The 16,642-nt window shown below is 41.9% G+C and overlaps 1 protein-coding gene across 4 annotated transcripts in view; it reads right to left on the bottom strand.

Annotated features, from left to right (window-relative positions):
* Positions 1-16,642, bottom strand: part of NIPAL2 (NIPA like domain containing 2) — a 109,378-nt gene that overhangs the window by 81,806 nt on the left and 10,930 nt on the right. For 3 of the 4 annotated variants that reach the window (XM_075847674.1, XM_075847675.1, XM_075847677.1), the window contains exons 2-3: positions 9,501-9,569; positions 5,350-5,521 (exon numbers count right to left, since the gene is read on the bottom strand). In XM_075847674.1, the coding sequence (XP_075703789.1) occupies positions 5,350-5,521; positions 9,501-9,569 (241 nt within the window). Of the gene's footprint in view, positions 1-5,349; positions 5,522-9,500; positions 9,570-13,549; positions 13,615-16,642 lie in introns of those variants that run through there. The other variant, XM_075847676.1, reaches the window with a different exon arrangement.

Raw genomic sequence — 16,642 nt, forward strand, 5'->3', positions numbered from 1 at the left:
GAACCCTTGAAAGGAATTCCGACGCAAATGTGAAGGAAGCCTTAGGCTAGGTTCACACGGGGTATTTTGCCGAGTTTTTTGACGCGGAAACCGCGTTGCAAAACTCGGCAGAAACGGCCCGAGAACGCCTCCCATTGATTTCAATGGGAGGCGTCGGCGTCTTTTTCCCGCGAGCAGTAAAACTGCCTCGCGGGAAAAAGAAGCGACATGCCCTATCTTCGGGCGCTTCCGCCTCCGACCTCCCATTGACTTCAATGGGAGGCAGGAGAAAGCGTATATCTCGCTGTTTTATGCCCGCGGCGCTCAATGGCCGCGGGCGAAAAACAGCGCGATAATTGCCGCAAAAATCGGCGTGCAGGGAGAGGAATATCTGCCTCAAAGTTCCAAATGGAATTTTGAGGCAGATATTCCTCCCCCAAAATACTCCGTGTGAACATAGCCTTACCATGAGCACTGGCTGAAAAATCATCTCTGCAAAATAGTAAGTGTCAGCATATTGTAAGGGTTCATCGGACAGAGTGACAACTGGAACATAAAACTTGATTTAAACAACAGATAGTTTTCTGACCATATATCCCTAATAGAAAGGGATAGGAGAGGAGGGACCTCGAACTACCCGTCACCTAAAGGGGTTGTCCTGTTTCGCCAAATTAACCGGTTAAGGACTAGGCTGTTTTACAGCTAAATGACCAGAGCAAATTTCACAATTTTGCTATGCGCTTCTTTACATGACTATAACTCAGCAGGTGAATAAAGTTCATCTTTGAATTTTACACTCTTTTTAAAGGACAGATAGGGCTTTGTTTTAGTGGCATTTGTCAGTATATATCATTTTTTTTTTTTTCACTAAAGTGGGCAAAATTGGAAAAAAATGCAAGAATTTAACAATTGCGTCGGTTTATGCTAGCATTTTTCACACACGGTATGAACCACGGCCAAAATTAATCTCCTTTCACATTCTTCCACTTCTCCCGTGCATGGGGATACCAAATATGTGAGCCTTATTCACTGTGCGGGCATGTGCCAGGGCTTGGCATAAAAGGAGGCTTTTTGGCCTTTTCGGTCCAGGAATTTTGCATTTGATTTTAGAGCCGTATACTGTTTTCTGGGGGGCCTAATGCTGCTGAAACATTAGAAACACCCCATAAATAACTTCATTCACACAAGTAGACCCCACAAGGTTTCCTTCAAGGGGATTATCATATTTTTAGCAAGTCCAGTTTTCTTCTGAAAGTTTCTTGAATAAGATGGAACAAAATAAAATCAGCACTTTTTTAGCAAATGCGTCAGTTTAGGCTAGTATTTTTCACACACGGTATAGACCACGGACAAAATTCATCTCCTTTCACGTTCTTCCACTTCTCCCGTGCATGGGGATACCAAATATGTGTGCCTTATTCACTGTGCGGGCATGTGCCAGGGCTTGGCATAAAAGGAGGCTTTTTGGCCTTTTCGGTCCAGGAATTTTGCATTTGATTTTAGAGCCGCATACTGTTTTCTGGGGGGCCTAATGCTGCTGAAAGATTAGAATCACCCCATAAATGACTTCATTCACACAAGTAGACCCCACAAGGTTTCCTTCAAGGGGTTTATCATATTTTTAGACAGTCCAGTTTTCTTCTGAAAGTTTCTTGAATAAGATGGAACAAAATAAAATTACCTTTTTTTTTTAACAATTGCGCCAGTTTATGCTAGCTTTTTCACACACAAAATGGACCACGGACAAAATTCATCGCATTTCACATTCTTCCACTTCTCCCGTGCATGGGGATACCAAATATGTGTGCTTTATTCACGGGCATGTGCCAGGGCTTGGCATAAAAGGAGGCTTTTTGGCCTTTTCGGTCCAGGAATTCTGCACTTGATTTTATAGCCGCATACTGTTTTCTGGGGGGCGTAATGCTGCTGAAACATTAGAAACACCCCATAAACGACTTCATTCACACAAGTAGACCCCACAAGGTTTCCTTCAAGGGGTTTATCATATTTTTAGACAGTCCAGTTTTCTTCTGAAAGTTTCTTGAATAAGATGGATCAAAATAAAATTAGCAATTTTTTAGCAAATGCGTCAGTTTATACCAGCATTTTTCACACACGGTATAGACCACGGACAAAATTAATCTCCGTTCACATTCTGCCACTTCTCCCGTGCACGGGGATACCAAATATGTGGCCTTATTTATCACATAGAGATGTAGGAGGGCGGAGGATAGAAGAAGATTATTTCACAAATCGCTTTTTTTCAAAGCTGGTTTTACAAAACTCAACAGAGTTTCTATAACACTTCCAAAATATCTGCTCTTGAAGCAGAAATCCCAAAATATTCATCTAGGGGTATAATGGGAATTTATTTTTTGGGGTTTTCTAAAATAAGAAATTTCAGGTTAATGCAAATGGAGCTCTCCAGCAGATGAACTTTAGAAAACATCAAACATGACATCCACCCCCCACCCATTCCCTCCCTCACCCTTGGAGTAAAATCATGGGAAAAATAAAAACGTAATGTAGGGCAAATATATTTTCAACAAATTAACTAAAATCTAATAATTCAGAACAGTGTGGTATTTTTTAAAACATGGCTCAATGCACAGGCCTGGTTGCGAGGGACATGAGGGACAGAAATATCGGGAATCTTTGCGGTGCCCGTCTTTTCTGCAGACGCGGCACTTTTTCTGGGGGTTGCTTCTGGTTGCTGTTGGGGGAATCCGACTGATGAAGTGTCTTTCAGTCAGTCGCGTGACATCCTCAGACTGGGGGCATTCTCGGGTGTCCTGAACATCAAAAATGAGGCCTTCAATAATTTTCTCCTGGAAATCCAGGTATGTGTCTCTGCCTCTATTTTTTTTATAGAGCACAAATGAGTTGTGGATGGCCACCTGTAACAAATAAATGGCCACTTTTTTGTACCAGGTTTTAGTTTTGCGTTTTACTAAATAGGGCTGTAAAACCTGGTCGCTTAAATCCACCCCCCCCCATGTACTTGTTATATTCGGACACGCTCACTGGTTTGTGCTTGTCCGATGTTGCCCCTCTTTCCCTCACTGCCACTGTTCCTGCGGTATGAATCGTGCTTAGCACATACACATCTTTGCGATCCCTGAACTTGACCGCCAGCAATTCTTCAGATGCATAAGCACAGGAGTCCCCCTTTACCATGCGCTTCCCCACTAATTGCTGTGGAAAACCAATTCTGTTTTTGCGCATGGTACCACATGCCCCAGTCCTTGCAGCATGCAAATGCCTAAACAGGGGCACACTGGAATAAAAATTATCGCAGTACAGGTGGTACCCCTTGTGAAGCAGAGGCTGCATTATCTCCCACACGATCTTACTGCTGGTGGAAAGATCAGGGGGGCATCCAGGAACATTTATTGTGCGGTCCCGCCCTTTATAAATCCTGAAGGCGGTGGTATATCCTGACCCGCTTTCACACAATTTGTAGAGCTTAACGCCATATCTTGCCCTTTTTGAAGGTAGATATTGGCGAAAGCTAAGTCTGCCATGAAAGTTGAGGAGGGATTCGTCCACACTTACATTCTGCTCAGGGGTGTAGAGTTGCAGAAATAAATTGTTCAGGGAATTTATTAGCGGTCTTATTTTGAACAACCGATCCCGGTTTGCATCGGTACTTGGGGGGGCCTGTGCGTTGTCATTGAAGTGGAGGAACCTCATTATTGTCTCATAACGAGACCTGGGCATTACTGCAGAATATACTGGGGTGGCTTGGGCGGGTCTTGTTGACCAGTAAGACCTAATGGAGGGCTTTTTGACAATACCCATATTTAGGGTGAGCCCCAAAAAAATGTTTAATTCCTGCAAATTGGTGGGCGTCCAATCTCTGGCATGGGTGGATGAAGGTTTCTGCCTTATATATTGCGTGGCATATAAATTTGTTTCGTGGACAATCTGATTTAGGATGTCGTCCGTTATAAATAAATGGAAGTAATCCATTTGGACAAAATTTGTATTGTCCACGGTTATGCCAGGAGTGGCCGTAAATCCGTGGATTCTAGGCCCAAAAGATGGGGCAGGTGCCCATACAAGAGCCTGGACTGGAGGGACCAGGCTGTCCCGTGCTACAGCGCTACTTGGCCCTGCGCTTTCAAGTTCTGCAGTTTCAACTGCATCAGGGACAACGTCCCCTGAAGATGAACCTGAAGTGACGCTGTCATCGTCACTACCTAAAACAGGTTCCATCTCGGACGCCATCTCTGATGCGGTCTCCGACTCAGACCACAGCATGGCGTATGCCTCCTCGGCGCTAAACAACTTCCTCGCCATAACGTAACTAACACTAACACTAACTAAACAAATTTTTTTTTTTTTTTTTTTTTTTATAAAACACATAAACTAACTGCTATATATATCTACACTACCGCTAACAAAAAAATAAACCGCTATTGCTATATATATTATATATATGTGGATATATATATAATTATATACTCCCTACCTGCCTATTCTAATAGAATAAAAGAAAGAAAGGTAGATAGATAGAAAAAAAGATAGATGGATAGATAGATTGTATAGATAGATAGAAATCTATCTATACAGAGAATGTTTTAGTGTAACTGTATTTTTTTTCACTGTAATCTTCTGGCAGCAATTCTCCCGAGTCTCTTCTTCTCCTCAAACTGAAACAATGTTTGAGGAGAAGAAAAGAGGCAGGAGATTTACTGCCAGAAAAGTCAAAATAAAACAAATGTGGTCGCTGTGATAGGTTTTCACAGCGACCACATGATCAGGGACCATCAGATTGGTCCCTGATACTCTGCCCAGTGCCCAGAGCTGTTGGTAACAGCGAGGGCACAGGGCTGTGTGCACGCGATCGCGTGCACACTGTTTTCTATGCAGAAATGCATGTGATCGCTGTGATTGGTTGTCACAGCGATCACATGTTCAGGGGCCAAAAGATTGACCCCTGACATTCTGCCCAGTGCCCATGGCTGTTAGCAACAGCCAGGGCATAGAGCTGTGTGCACGCGATCGCGCGTGCACAGTCTCTGAAGTGCGGCCGTATATATACTATACGCCGGACTTTAGAGACCCTGACCGCTGGCCGTATATTTACGGCCAGCGGTCGGGAACCTGTTAATGTTTTTTTTTGTACAATTAAAAAGGTATATAGTTTTCCAATATTCTTTTCTGTATTCCTCACAGTTTAAGATCTCTGCTTGTTGTTGTTACTCAGTGGGAACATTCATTGTTTACTTCCACTAAATAAAATTCTGTCCATGGTCATGTGATGTTCACACAGGTGCTGGGATCGTTACAGTTACAGTATGCATATCAGAGCTGTATCTTCTAAAATCAACATGATGGCTAGTGATAAAAGGCAATACTACTTACCTATAACTGCAACACAACCTAGAGGAGCAATGAGTGTAGCTGGGGCAAAACCATAAGCAGCAAAATTTCCCAGCTCACCAATGCCCATTAGCAGGACTCCACTCCACCATAGCTTGCTTTTATAATAAGGTAATGGATCTTGCCTCTGAGCTAGCCGAACATGTGTGTATTTCTGAAATATAAGAATCATCTTGTGAATGTGATCACATCTTATATATACTTACATATCGAATTGAACAAATACAAAAACAAACATGATGCAAAGATTCCTACACACAAAACCGGATTTACATAGTTAAAGAACATTTTGGGTTAAATGGATGGATGCAATGTGAATTTATACAGATAAACAAAAAGATAGCAATTAACAAAAAAAAAATATTTTTCAGGGATTCGTCCCCAAATAAGAACCATGATACAAATCATAAAAGTGCTGAATTGGAACATCTCCTAACTTGGACAGGTCTTCTTCCTAGACTGCTACAGCGGTCATCCCTATCACTTCTCTGTGCTGGAAAGGAAGTAATGACACCTCTTTCTAATGGCGTTACCCATGGTAAGAAACGGATTCCCATCTTACAAATTTATGGGATATGTTTAATGCAGGCTCTTTCTGTAACGCCTATAGACTTCAATAGAGAGAGCCGTGCACAAGCAGGTCCACCTCTCCATTGATTTCAATGGGTAAAAATGGTCCCAGAGATGGATGTGCTACATATGTGTAAGGCCAGTATTACATGAGCATAATATAGATACATTTTTACTGCTGCAATTCCGAGCTTGACTGAGGGTCTAATGACTCGAGTTAACAGATCCCTATGATGCGGTTAGTTCGATTCATTAGACCTGCAGTTGGGCTGGGATTTGTGATGTATTATATCCCAAAAAATGTTCCGTTATTACACTCACGTGAAACCGACCTAAATTGCCCTAAATTGGGAATTGTGGGTAAGGAATTGTTTACATTGCATTGGAGTATTGAATATTCTTCTCTATTTTTTTTAAAAACAAAGAATGGATCCCAAAAAGAGAGGTCTTCCTTGTTTCTTCTTCTCTCCTTTGCTCTCTTATTTTTTGATCATTATAAAGAAGGAAAAAAGTGAAATGTCTCACAGAAGAGTACAAACTCAACTTAAAGGCCATGTAAACCTTTGAAAGTGTTTTTTTTTTCATAAAAATGTCTGTGTGATTGGTGCAACTTTTGAATTACTTTTTATACAGCTGCCCTGAATTCTGTATACAGAGCAGCTGTACCTTACGATGAATCCTGTATCCATCAGGTCCGCATGACTGACTAGTTCAGTGTCAGCAGATCCACGTAGGATCGAGCGGTTACCGATCACATCCAAGTTCATAACTTAGATGTGATCAATTACAGGTGGATTGACACGCAGGACCCGCTGACACCGATCCCGTCAGTCCCGCAGATCTTAACACACTATACAACTGCTCTGTATACAGGATACAAAGCAGCTGTATCTCAAAAAGTAAAAACAATTTTTGATAAAAACTAAGTATAAAGTTGCACCAAACAACTTTAATTAAAAAGAAAAAAAGCTTTTGGAAGGTGTACATAGCCTTTAAAGTTGTGGCACCAAGATAGATTTATCAGCTATTCACAGGGTAGGTGATAAATGTCGGATTGCTGGGTGTCCCACCTCTGGAACCCCCACCGATCACTAGAAAAGAGGTCCCGAGAACCCCTTTCCTCCTCACTAAACAACCGCAGTGAGAAGAATTTACTGCTCCATTCAAAGTCTATGTATGTATGTCTATGGGATGCTCGGCTGTTTTTGTTAGCCCCATAGACATTGAATGGAGGGCCAAAGCACATGCTCGACCACCGCTCCATTAAAGCTACTCTTCATTGCTAGGGGTGTAGTAAAGAGGAACAGCGGAATCGGGACGACAGTTCTAGTGATCATTGGTGGTCCCAGCGATCTGACAATGTATATCTTGACACAATCCCTTTAAAATATGCAGTGTGAAAATTGAAGCAGCAAATAAAAAAAGCTCTGTTCTTCAGGGAGGTCACAAATGAACTGATCAATGAAGCTTTCGAACAGCTCTGGCTATCATAGGACCTAAAGTCACTAGCAAATATGTGACCAAAAGTAACCCACTCATGCTAAATTTACATTTAAGAAATTCGTTTGTAACGCATTAACTAATGCAATTATTTGAAGAGACCATAAAGAACAGGTCAGGAGCAGCCACAAAGGCCATAGTGTGGTCATCTGATAAATAGATTTAGAAGCATAACAGAAAATGATCCAACTGATTACAATCAAATAAATCTTGGCCATTAAACGTAAGAGATATTTTTAATGAAGTATTTTTTTGTATGTATATATCTATAAAACTCAAGCACAAATAAAAATATCTAGTGCTCAAGCCCCATTTTCCATGAAGAGATTAAATGACTGTGTTTATCTGCCTGGGGGTTAAAACGAATACAGAACAAGTTTACATAGACTTAAAAATAAACTTAAAAAAGAAGAAACAGGAATAACTAGTCAGAGCAGAAATAATGGTTTAAGAGAGTCCAGCTGTAGAAAAAGGAGGATTAACACGGTCAGAGTCAAGTTCTGAATGCAGAGAGGGTTCAAGGAGTTGTGCAATGAAGACAACCACTGTCCAAATACCCTAATAGAGAATATGGTCATCTTAGAGTCTCTGCTCAGGACCCCCCCCCTCTCTATAAGCCTGAAAATGATCCCCTTCTAAATGGCCACCGTGTAATACTACATTTCCTCTGCAGTGGAAATGTCTTGGGAAATGTCTGCCTAGCTGCAGCTTTCCTCTGCAAAATCAGCCGTTTTCCGGTAGTGCTTGACCAGAGGCAATCAGGTGATCGCCGTGGCGGCTGCAATCTGAAAGGGGCCGTCTTTGATTATTACGAAGTACAATAAAATGTCTTTAATCCGGCATCAATAGGACAAGCTAGATCCCAGACTATCAGACGTTTATAGAAAATATACAAAACTTACTTGCTCAGGACAGCCTACAATAAAAATGTTAAAACAAATCCTGCTACCCTAACTATTATTTATTTTTTTCAATCAGATACAGTTCTTAATTGATTCTATCTTCTCATTATTCTGCTTTTGGTGCTGTGAAACTCACAGGGGGAATTTATTATACACGGTCAACCAGTTCCCTGGCGTAAAAAAGTCACAATTTGCACAAACGCTCGCTTTTTGCACAAAAATGTTGCTCATAGCTGGCGTAGATTTTACTTTCTGGCCCACGGACAGACAGAAATGCAACTAATTAATTAAAGGGGTATTCCGGTTATTAACCGTTAGGGTATGTGCACACGATAACGACAATTACGGCTGAAATTATGGAGAGGTTTTCAGGAGAAAACAGCTCCTGCCTTTCAGACGTAATTGCTCGTACTCGCGTTTTGCGAGGCGTCCATTACAGATGTAATTTGGAGCTGTTCTTCATTGAAGTCAATGAAAAACGGCTCAAATTACGTCCCACGAAGTGTCCTTCACTTCTTTGACGATTCTTTTATTATACGCGCCATCTTTTGATAGAGACACGCAAAATTACAGGTCGTCGGCACAGTACGTCGGCAAACCCATTGAAATGAATGGGAAGATGTTTGCCGACGTATTTGAGCCGTGTTTTCAGGCGTAATTCGAGGCGTGAAACGCCTCGTTTACGCCTGAAAATGGTTCGTGTGAACCCAGCCTTAGATCGACAGTGGTCTGACTGCTGGGACATATGTAAACCTGGATATGCATGACAAGATTTTGTTGAAAATAAGAAGTGTGTAGAAATAGGAACCAACAAAATATGCTTATAATGGAAAGCAAAATGTAGGGCCAGATCCGCCACACAACTGATACCAGCAGCGCCCGAGAGACCCCATTCCTTTACAAGGAAGTCCGTCAAGTTCCACTTAGATGTCCGTTATTTTGCCGGGAAACAAAGCGTGGCATGCAGTTCCTTTATGCTCCCCTCAAATTTGATGGAATCTGCGACGAAGACTCTGTACGCCTCCAATGCAGATGTGAACATAGCCTAAGATGCTAAAGGCTTCATTCACACAAGGTTATTGAAACGACCCCCCTCTCCACAATGTGCAATTTTTTTTTGCAACAAAAATGACTACACAATCTGAAGACATTATCTCTTACCTGCAGATTAAGGGCGATACTGATCAAGAAGCTTCCGACAATTGACAAAATGATTCCAAATATTTGGTTCTAGAAGAAAAGAAAAAGCTATGGTTATGAAATTAATGAAAATAATACAAGTATAATAGTATTACATTTTAATATATATTAACATTCACTTATTACGGTAAGTCGTCATGTTTCTTAAAATAAAAAGAGGATCAATCAGTGTGTTTGGTGCAACTGTATAATTCGTTTTTATCAAAAATTCTTTTTACTTTTTGGAGCCATAGCTGCTCTATATCCTGTATACAGAGCAGCTGTATATTTCGCAAAGACCTAAATTCGTCAGTCCCGCGGACTCTGACACACAGGATCCACCTATAATCTATCACATCTAAGTTATGAACTTAGATGTGATCGAAAAAACAGCTCCATCCTGCGCGTCAGAGACACGCAGGACCCACTTTCACTGAACCAGTCAGTGCCGCTGATCTGACAGGAACAGGATTTAGCGAACTATACAGCTGCTCTGTATACAGGATACAAAGCAGCTGTATCTAAAAAAGTTAACATACTTTTTAATAAAAACTTATTATAAAGTTGCACTTATCACACTGACTGATCTTTTTGTTTTAAAAAAATTGCCTTTCAAAAAGGTTACATAGCCTTTAACCCCTACCCGCACCAGGACGTAACTGTCCGTCGTTGCGGGAAGTTACTTCCCGCACGAGGACGTACAGTTACTGAGTTAATCCCGGTGCACACTGTCGGCGACAGTGTGCAACGGGAACCAGGAGGTCAGCTGTCGCCGACAGCTGACACTCCCCTCTTGCCGGTCAGCGGTCCTTTGCCGCTGATTTCGGCGCATTAACCCCTTAAATTCGGCGATCGGGTGCAATCGCCGAATTTTAGGGGTTTCTAACATATCGGCAGACCCCCGTCCGAAATCGCGGGGTCTGCCGATAGTTAGTATGGCAAACGGAAGCCAAACAATGGCTTCCGGGTCTGCCATGGACAGAAGCCCATCAGGACCAACCTTCGGCTGGTCCTGATAGGCTTCCTGTCAGAGTGACAGAAAGTTACTGTGCCGTTCCCGATGCACACTGTCGGCGACAGTGTGCATCGGGAACTTGGAGATCAGCTGTCCCCGACAGCTGACACTCTCCAGTGTTGCCGATCAGCGGCTCATCGCCGCTGATTTCGGCAATTAACCCGTTACATGCGGGGCTCGATTGCGATCTCCGCATGTAGCGGGTTTGTAGCGCATCAGCAGCCCCCATGCAATCGTGGGGGCTTCTGATGCTTGTGATGGCACCCGGGGGCCAGACAACGGCCCCCAGGTCTGCCATGTATGTCAGCCTATGAGGATCAGCCTCTGCTGATCCTCGTAGACCAACTGTCAGAGTGACTGTGACGTCACACTGACAGTTGGAATACGTTACACTACCTAGGTAGTGTAATGTATTCTAGCAGCGATCAGAGCTGCAGGTAAAAAAAAGAAAGTGTAAAAAGTAAAAGAAAAGTTAATAAAAATGTTTTATAAAAGTGTAAAAATAAAAAGGTTTTGTTTTCCTATAATAAGTCATTTATTATAGGGAAAAAATGAAAACGTTAAAAAAAGTACACATATTTGGTATCGCCGCGTTCGTAACGACCCAATCTATGAAACTATAATGTTAATTTTTCCGCACGGTGAACGCCGCAAACAAAATAAACGGAAAACTGTCAGCATCACTATTTTTTGGTCACCACCCCTCCCAAGATATAGAATAAAAAGTGATCAAAAAGTCGCATTTACCCCAAAATGGTACCAATAAAAACTACAACCCGTCCCGCAAAAAACAAGACCTCCCACAGCTTTTTTGATGAAAAAATAAAAAAGTTACGGCTCAGAATAGCGTGTCCCAGAAAATAAATTATTTTATAGAAACGTAATTTTATTGTGCAAACGCTGCAAAACTTAAAAAAAACTATACACATATGGTATCGGCGTAATCGTACCGACCGGCAGAATAAATTAAAACGTAATTTATTGCGCACGGTGAACGCTGTAATAAATAAAGAATTTAAAGCGCCAAAATCGCTGTTTTTTGGTCACCTTAGCTCTAAAAAAGATCCTGAGGGGCCAAAATGCTCACTATACCACTAGAAAAATTCCTTGAGGGGTGTAGATTCCAAAATGGGGTCACTTTTGGCGGGTTTCCACTGTTTTGGTCCCTCCGGGGCGTTGCAAACCCGACACGGCACTGAAAACCAATCCAGCAAAATCTGCGCTCCAAAATCCAAAAGGCGCTCCCTCCCTTCTGAGCCCTGCTGTGGGTCCAAACATCAGTTTACGACCACATATGGGGTATTGCCGTAATCGGGAGAAATTGCTTTACAAATTTTGGGGTGCTTTTTCTCCTTTATTCCTTGTAAAAATGAAAAAATTCTATGTTTCCACAGAAAAATAGGTGATTTTCATCTTCACAGACTAATTCCACTAAATTCTGCAAAAAAACTGTGGGGTCAAAATTCTAACTATACCCCTAGAAAAATGCCTTGAGGGGTGTAGTTTCCAAAATGGGGTCACTTTGGGGGGGTTTCGGCTGTTTAGGTACCACAAGACCTCCTCAAACCTGACATGGTGCCTAAAATATATTCCTAAAAAAAGGAGGCCCCGAAATCCACTAGGTGCTCCTTTGCTTCTGAGGCCTGTGTTTCAGTCCATTAGGACACTAGGACCACATGTTGGATATTTCTAAAATCTGCAGAATCTGGGCAATAAATATTGAGTTGCGTTTCTCTGGTAAAACCTTCTGTGTTAGATTTTTTTTTATTACAAATGAATTTCGGCAAAAAAAATGAAATTTGTAAATTTCAGCTCTACTTTGCCTTAATTCCTGTGAAACGCCTAAAGGGTTAAAATATTTTCTGAATGTGGTTTTGAATACCTTGAGGGGTACAGTTTTCAAAATGGGGTGATTTATGGGGACTTTCTAATATATAAGGCCCTCAAAGCCACTTCAGAACTGAACTGGTCCCTGAAAAAATAGCCTTTTGAAATTTTATTGAAAATATGAGAAATTGCTGCTAAAGTTCTAAGCCTCGTAACTTCCTAGAAAAATAAAAGTATGTGAAAAAAAATGATGCAAACATAAATTAGACATATGGGGGATGTTAACTAGTAACTATTTTGTGCGGTATTACGATCTGTTTCACAAGCAAATACATTTAAATTTAGAAAAATGCTAATTTTTACAAATTTTTGCTAAAATTTGAAGTTTTTCACAAATAAATATTGCATTTATCGACCAAATTTTTTCACTAACATAAAGTACAATATGTCACGAGAAAACAATCTCAGAATCGATTGGATAGGTAAAAGCATTCCGGAGTTATTACCACATAAAGAGATACATGTCAGATTTGAAAAAATAGGCTGTGTCCACAAGGCCAAAACAGGCTGTGTCCTAAAGGGGTTAACTAGCCTTGTAAACAAAAAAAAAAAAAATGTTGAACCCGCTGATGTGTATGGTAGTCTCCCCCGACGGCAGAGAAGGATCGGGCTGTTGAATTTCAACATGCCCGATCCCTATTGTTTGTTCGTAGATAAGCGGCAGCAAGAGGAGTCTGGCAGTGGCTTGCTCCCTTCTACCCATTGTAAACACAAGCATGCTCGTCGGAGCAGGTGTACGGGGGAGTTGGGAGAAATAGTTGTCGGCTGAATGATCGTTCAGGTGACAGCTATTTACGGGGTATGGCCAGCTTTAGATAAAATGTGCTGACAGACTCCCTTTAATCAAAGGTGGATTTTCAATACACAATGATCAGCCATAACAATAACACCACTGACAGGTGAAGTGAAAAACATTGATTATCTTTGTACTATCGCGCCTGTCAAGGGGTGTAAAATATTAGGCAAGTGAGCAGTCCGTTATTAAAGTTGATGTGTTGGAAGAAGGAAAGTGTAAGGATCTGAGTGACTGACAAGGGACAAATTGTGATGCTAGATGATTGGATCAGAACATGTGAAAAAACGGCAGGTCATGTAGGGTGATTCCAGTATGTACAGTAGTAGTTAGTACCTTCCAAAATCGGACCAAGGAAGGAGAACTAGGCAACGGGGTCATGATTGCCCAACACTCATTATTGAGTATGCGGTGTTGCACAAAGGAACCAATCAGCACACTGCCTTCATTTTCTAACCTATGTTGAACAAAATGAAAGCAGTAATCGGATTGGTTGCCATGAGCAACACGTTCATGTTTTTTCAGCGTTCATAGATGAGGCCCACTGTGTTGGCGTATGGTGAAAAACAAAAGAACGAGAGTTGTGCTTTTATGTACTTAGAGACTTACTAATCTGTTTGATCGAGAAAGTAATGGGTGAAGGGGACGGATCATGAACATTTGCAGAACAGGAAGCGGAGATATGACAAGATTTTCTTATAATGAAACTAGATTTTAAAAGCAATAATATAGACTAGGCAGCCATGTTACCCAGCCACAGCATGTCCGCGGATAAGGAAAATATAGAAGGGTAGGAACCCGACTAAAATGGGCAGACAGTCAAGAAAGGGATCAACAACAATTATAGCAGTGGCACGTGTACTACTAACAGGGCAACATGTTATCCAATCATAGATATGAGCTTTTTGATGACAGAATGTCATGTCTATGGGAAAAGCCGACTTTTCCCTGATGACTTCTCTAAGCGGAAATAGTGACAGGTCAAATCCTATGGTTTTAACCAAGATAAGCAGTGCCAGATGTGTCTGACAACTGCTCATCTTCATCCCTCTAATAAAAATAACATTATGAGAATCTCTTCCTAAAGTGGGATTGATCTGTGGATAAAGGGTTATCCCATCTAAGATATTTATGGCATATCCACGTGATTTACCATAAATGTCTGATAGAGGTGGGTCCCACCGGGGTTGCTTGGCCACCGCATCCAGGCAGGGAATCAATGGATAGGTGACCAAGCAGAGGTGGCCATAGCGCTCTAATGATTCTTATGGGAATCAAAACAGCCGAGCCACTCCCAGGTGAACGGGGGACTCCCATACTCGAGATAGATGCGGGTCCCAGAGATCGGACCCACATCTATCAGACATTTATGGCATATTCTGTGCATAAATATTTTAAATGGGAATAACCCTTTAAATTTAAAATTCCCCACAGCAGAATACAGACTGCCATTTACTGCACTCTTTTACAGGGCTACACACAAAGGCTGATGTATTCTACAGGTTTAGGCCTTAGGCCTTATTCACATGAATGTGTCCGTTTTGCACGCACAAAAAACGCTGCGTTTTGCGCGCGCAAAAGGTCCGTGTGGCATCAGCATATGGTGCGTGGCTGCGTGATTTTCGCGCAGCCATCATTATGCCACTCTGTTTTTAGGTTTACATTCTTTTTACTACTGTTGCGCGAATCACGTGCGGCACCCGGAAGTGCCTCAGTGTGCCGAGCACGATTTGCACGCACCCATTGACTTAAATGGGTGAGTGCTGCGCAAAACACAGGTAAGCATAGGACATGTTGTGAGTTTTACGCAGCGCACATACGCTGCGTGAAATTCACTGACAGTCTGAACGGCCCCATTCACTTAAATAGGTCCGTGCGACGTAGCACGGACGTATAACACATTCGAGTGAATAAGGCCTTATTCCGTGGAGCGTGTCCATTTTGCGTCCACAAAAAAACTGCGTATTTAATGCATTTCACTTCCGTGTTTCGTTTTTGGCGTCCGTGTCTCTGCACTTCTTGAATTTATTTTTTTCTCATCATTTCTTTAGCAAACATTGCGTGAAAAACAGAGAGCACACGGATGTCATCCGTGTTTTTCACGCACCCATAGACTTGAATGGGTGACGTGGTCTGCATAGGCAGACCAAAATAGGACATGTCATGAGTTTCACGCAAAGGACACACGCTGCGTGAAAAAAAAACACGCATGTGTGAATAGCCAAATTGATTTGCAGTTATTTCAGCGGACAGCACACAGACCTAAAATACGGTTGTCTGAATAAGGTTATCACAGGGTGTCCCGCTGCTGGAGTTCAGACGTAGCGTAAATACTGTGGATTTTCCGCAAAGAATTTAGTTGCGGAAAATCCGAAGCATAATACAATAGCAGCAGAGTGGATGAGATTTGAACAAAGCGTAAATGATGAGCGGAAAAAAAATGCTCAGAAATTGACCTGCGGTGCGGTTTTGTAATTCGCGGCATGTTAATTGTTTTGTGTAATCGCTGCTTTTTGGTTGTGGGTTTTCTCCAATTAATTAAATGGGGAGGTGAAACACACAACAAATAGCAATGTTGCATTTTTTGTGGCGGAAAAGCTGCAATTCCGTTGCGAAAAATGCAACTCAGAAAAAATAAATCTTATACTGTAGATTTCTGTGCTTCCGGGCTGCAAGACGTCAGAGGGTAAGTATATGGGTTTTTATTTGTACGTGCAGTTTTCCGCAGTGGACATTCCGGATTTCCCTGTGGCGCCCAGTGCAGGGAAATCCGCTGTGTGCTTTTACACCCTGTGTGAACTTAGCCTTACAATGAGTTGTTATCTGTGGAGAAATCCGCCTGCAATTCCATTCACCCTGAGCGCCACCAGCGAGGAAGTGAAGCATTACACAGTTTCCATTTAAATCAATGGGCTGTCCATGTAATGCACAGATGTGCCAGGTCCTCCATAATAATATACCTTCTTTGTATCTGCTCTCTATTAAGTAAACAGCCCATTTAAAGAGGCACTGTCACCAGATTCTCAAATCCCTATCTCCTATTGCATGTGATCGGCGCTGCAATGTAGATAACAGTAAAGTTTTTTGTTTTTTTTTAAAACGTTCATTTTTGGCCAAGTTATGAGCTATTTTATATATATATGCAAAAGAGGTTTTAAATGGACAACTGGGCGTGGTTTTTTTCGTATGTCCAACTGGGCGTGTATTGTGTTTTTAACTGGAGGTCATGTGTATTCATTATCAGGACACTTGTGTATGTGGCTGCACATCGTTCTAGTAAGAACACTATGTGCTGTGTAAATGAATGGAGAGGAGTGCATGATGCGGATTGGTCACTGATTCGTCAGCATCATACACTTCTATTCACAACGCCCCGCTAGTAAAACAAGTAAACACGCCCAGTTAAAAACACAATACACGCCCAGTTGG

This window comes from Rhinoderma darwinii, assembly GCF_050947455.1.
Source record: "Rhinoderma darwinii isolate aRhiDar2 chromosome 5 unlocalized genomic scaffold, aRhiDar2.hap1 SUPER_5_unloc_58, whole genome shotgun sequence".
Taxonomy (NCBI): Eukaryota; Metazoa; Chordata; class Amphibia; order Anura; family Rhinodermatidae; genus Rhinoderma; species Rhinoderma darwinii.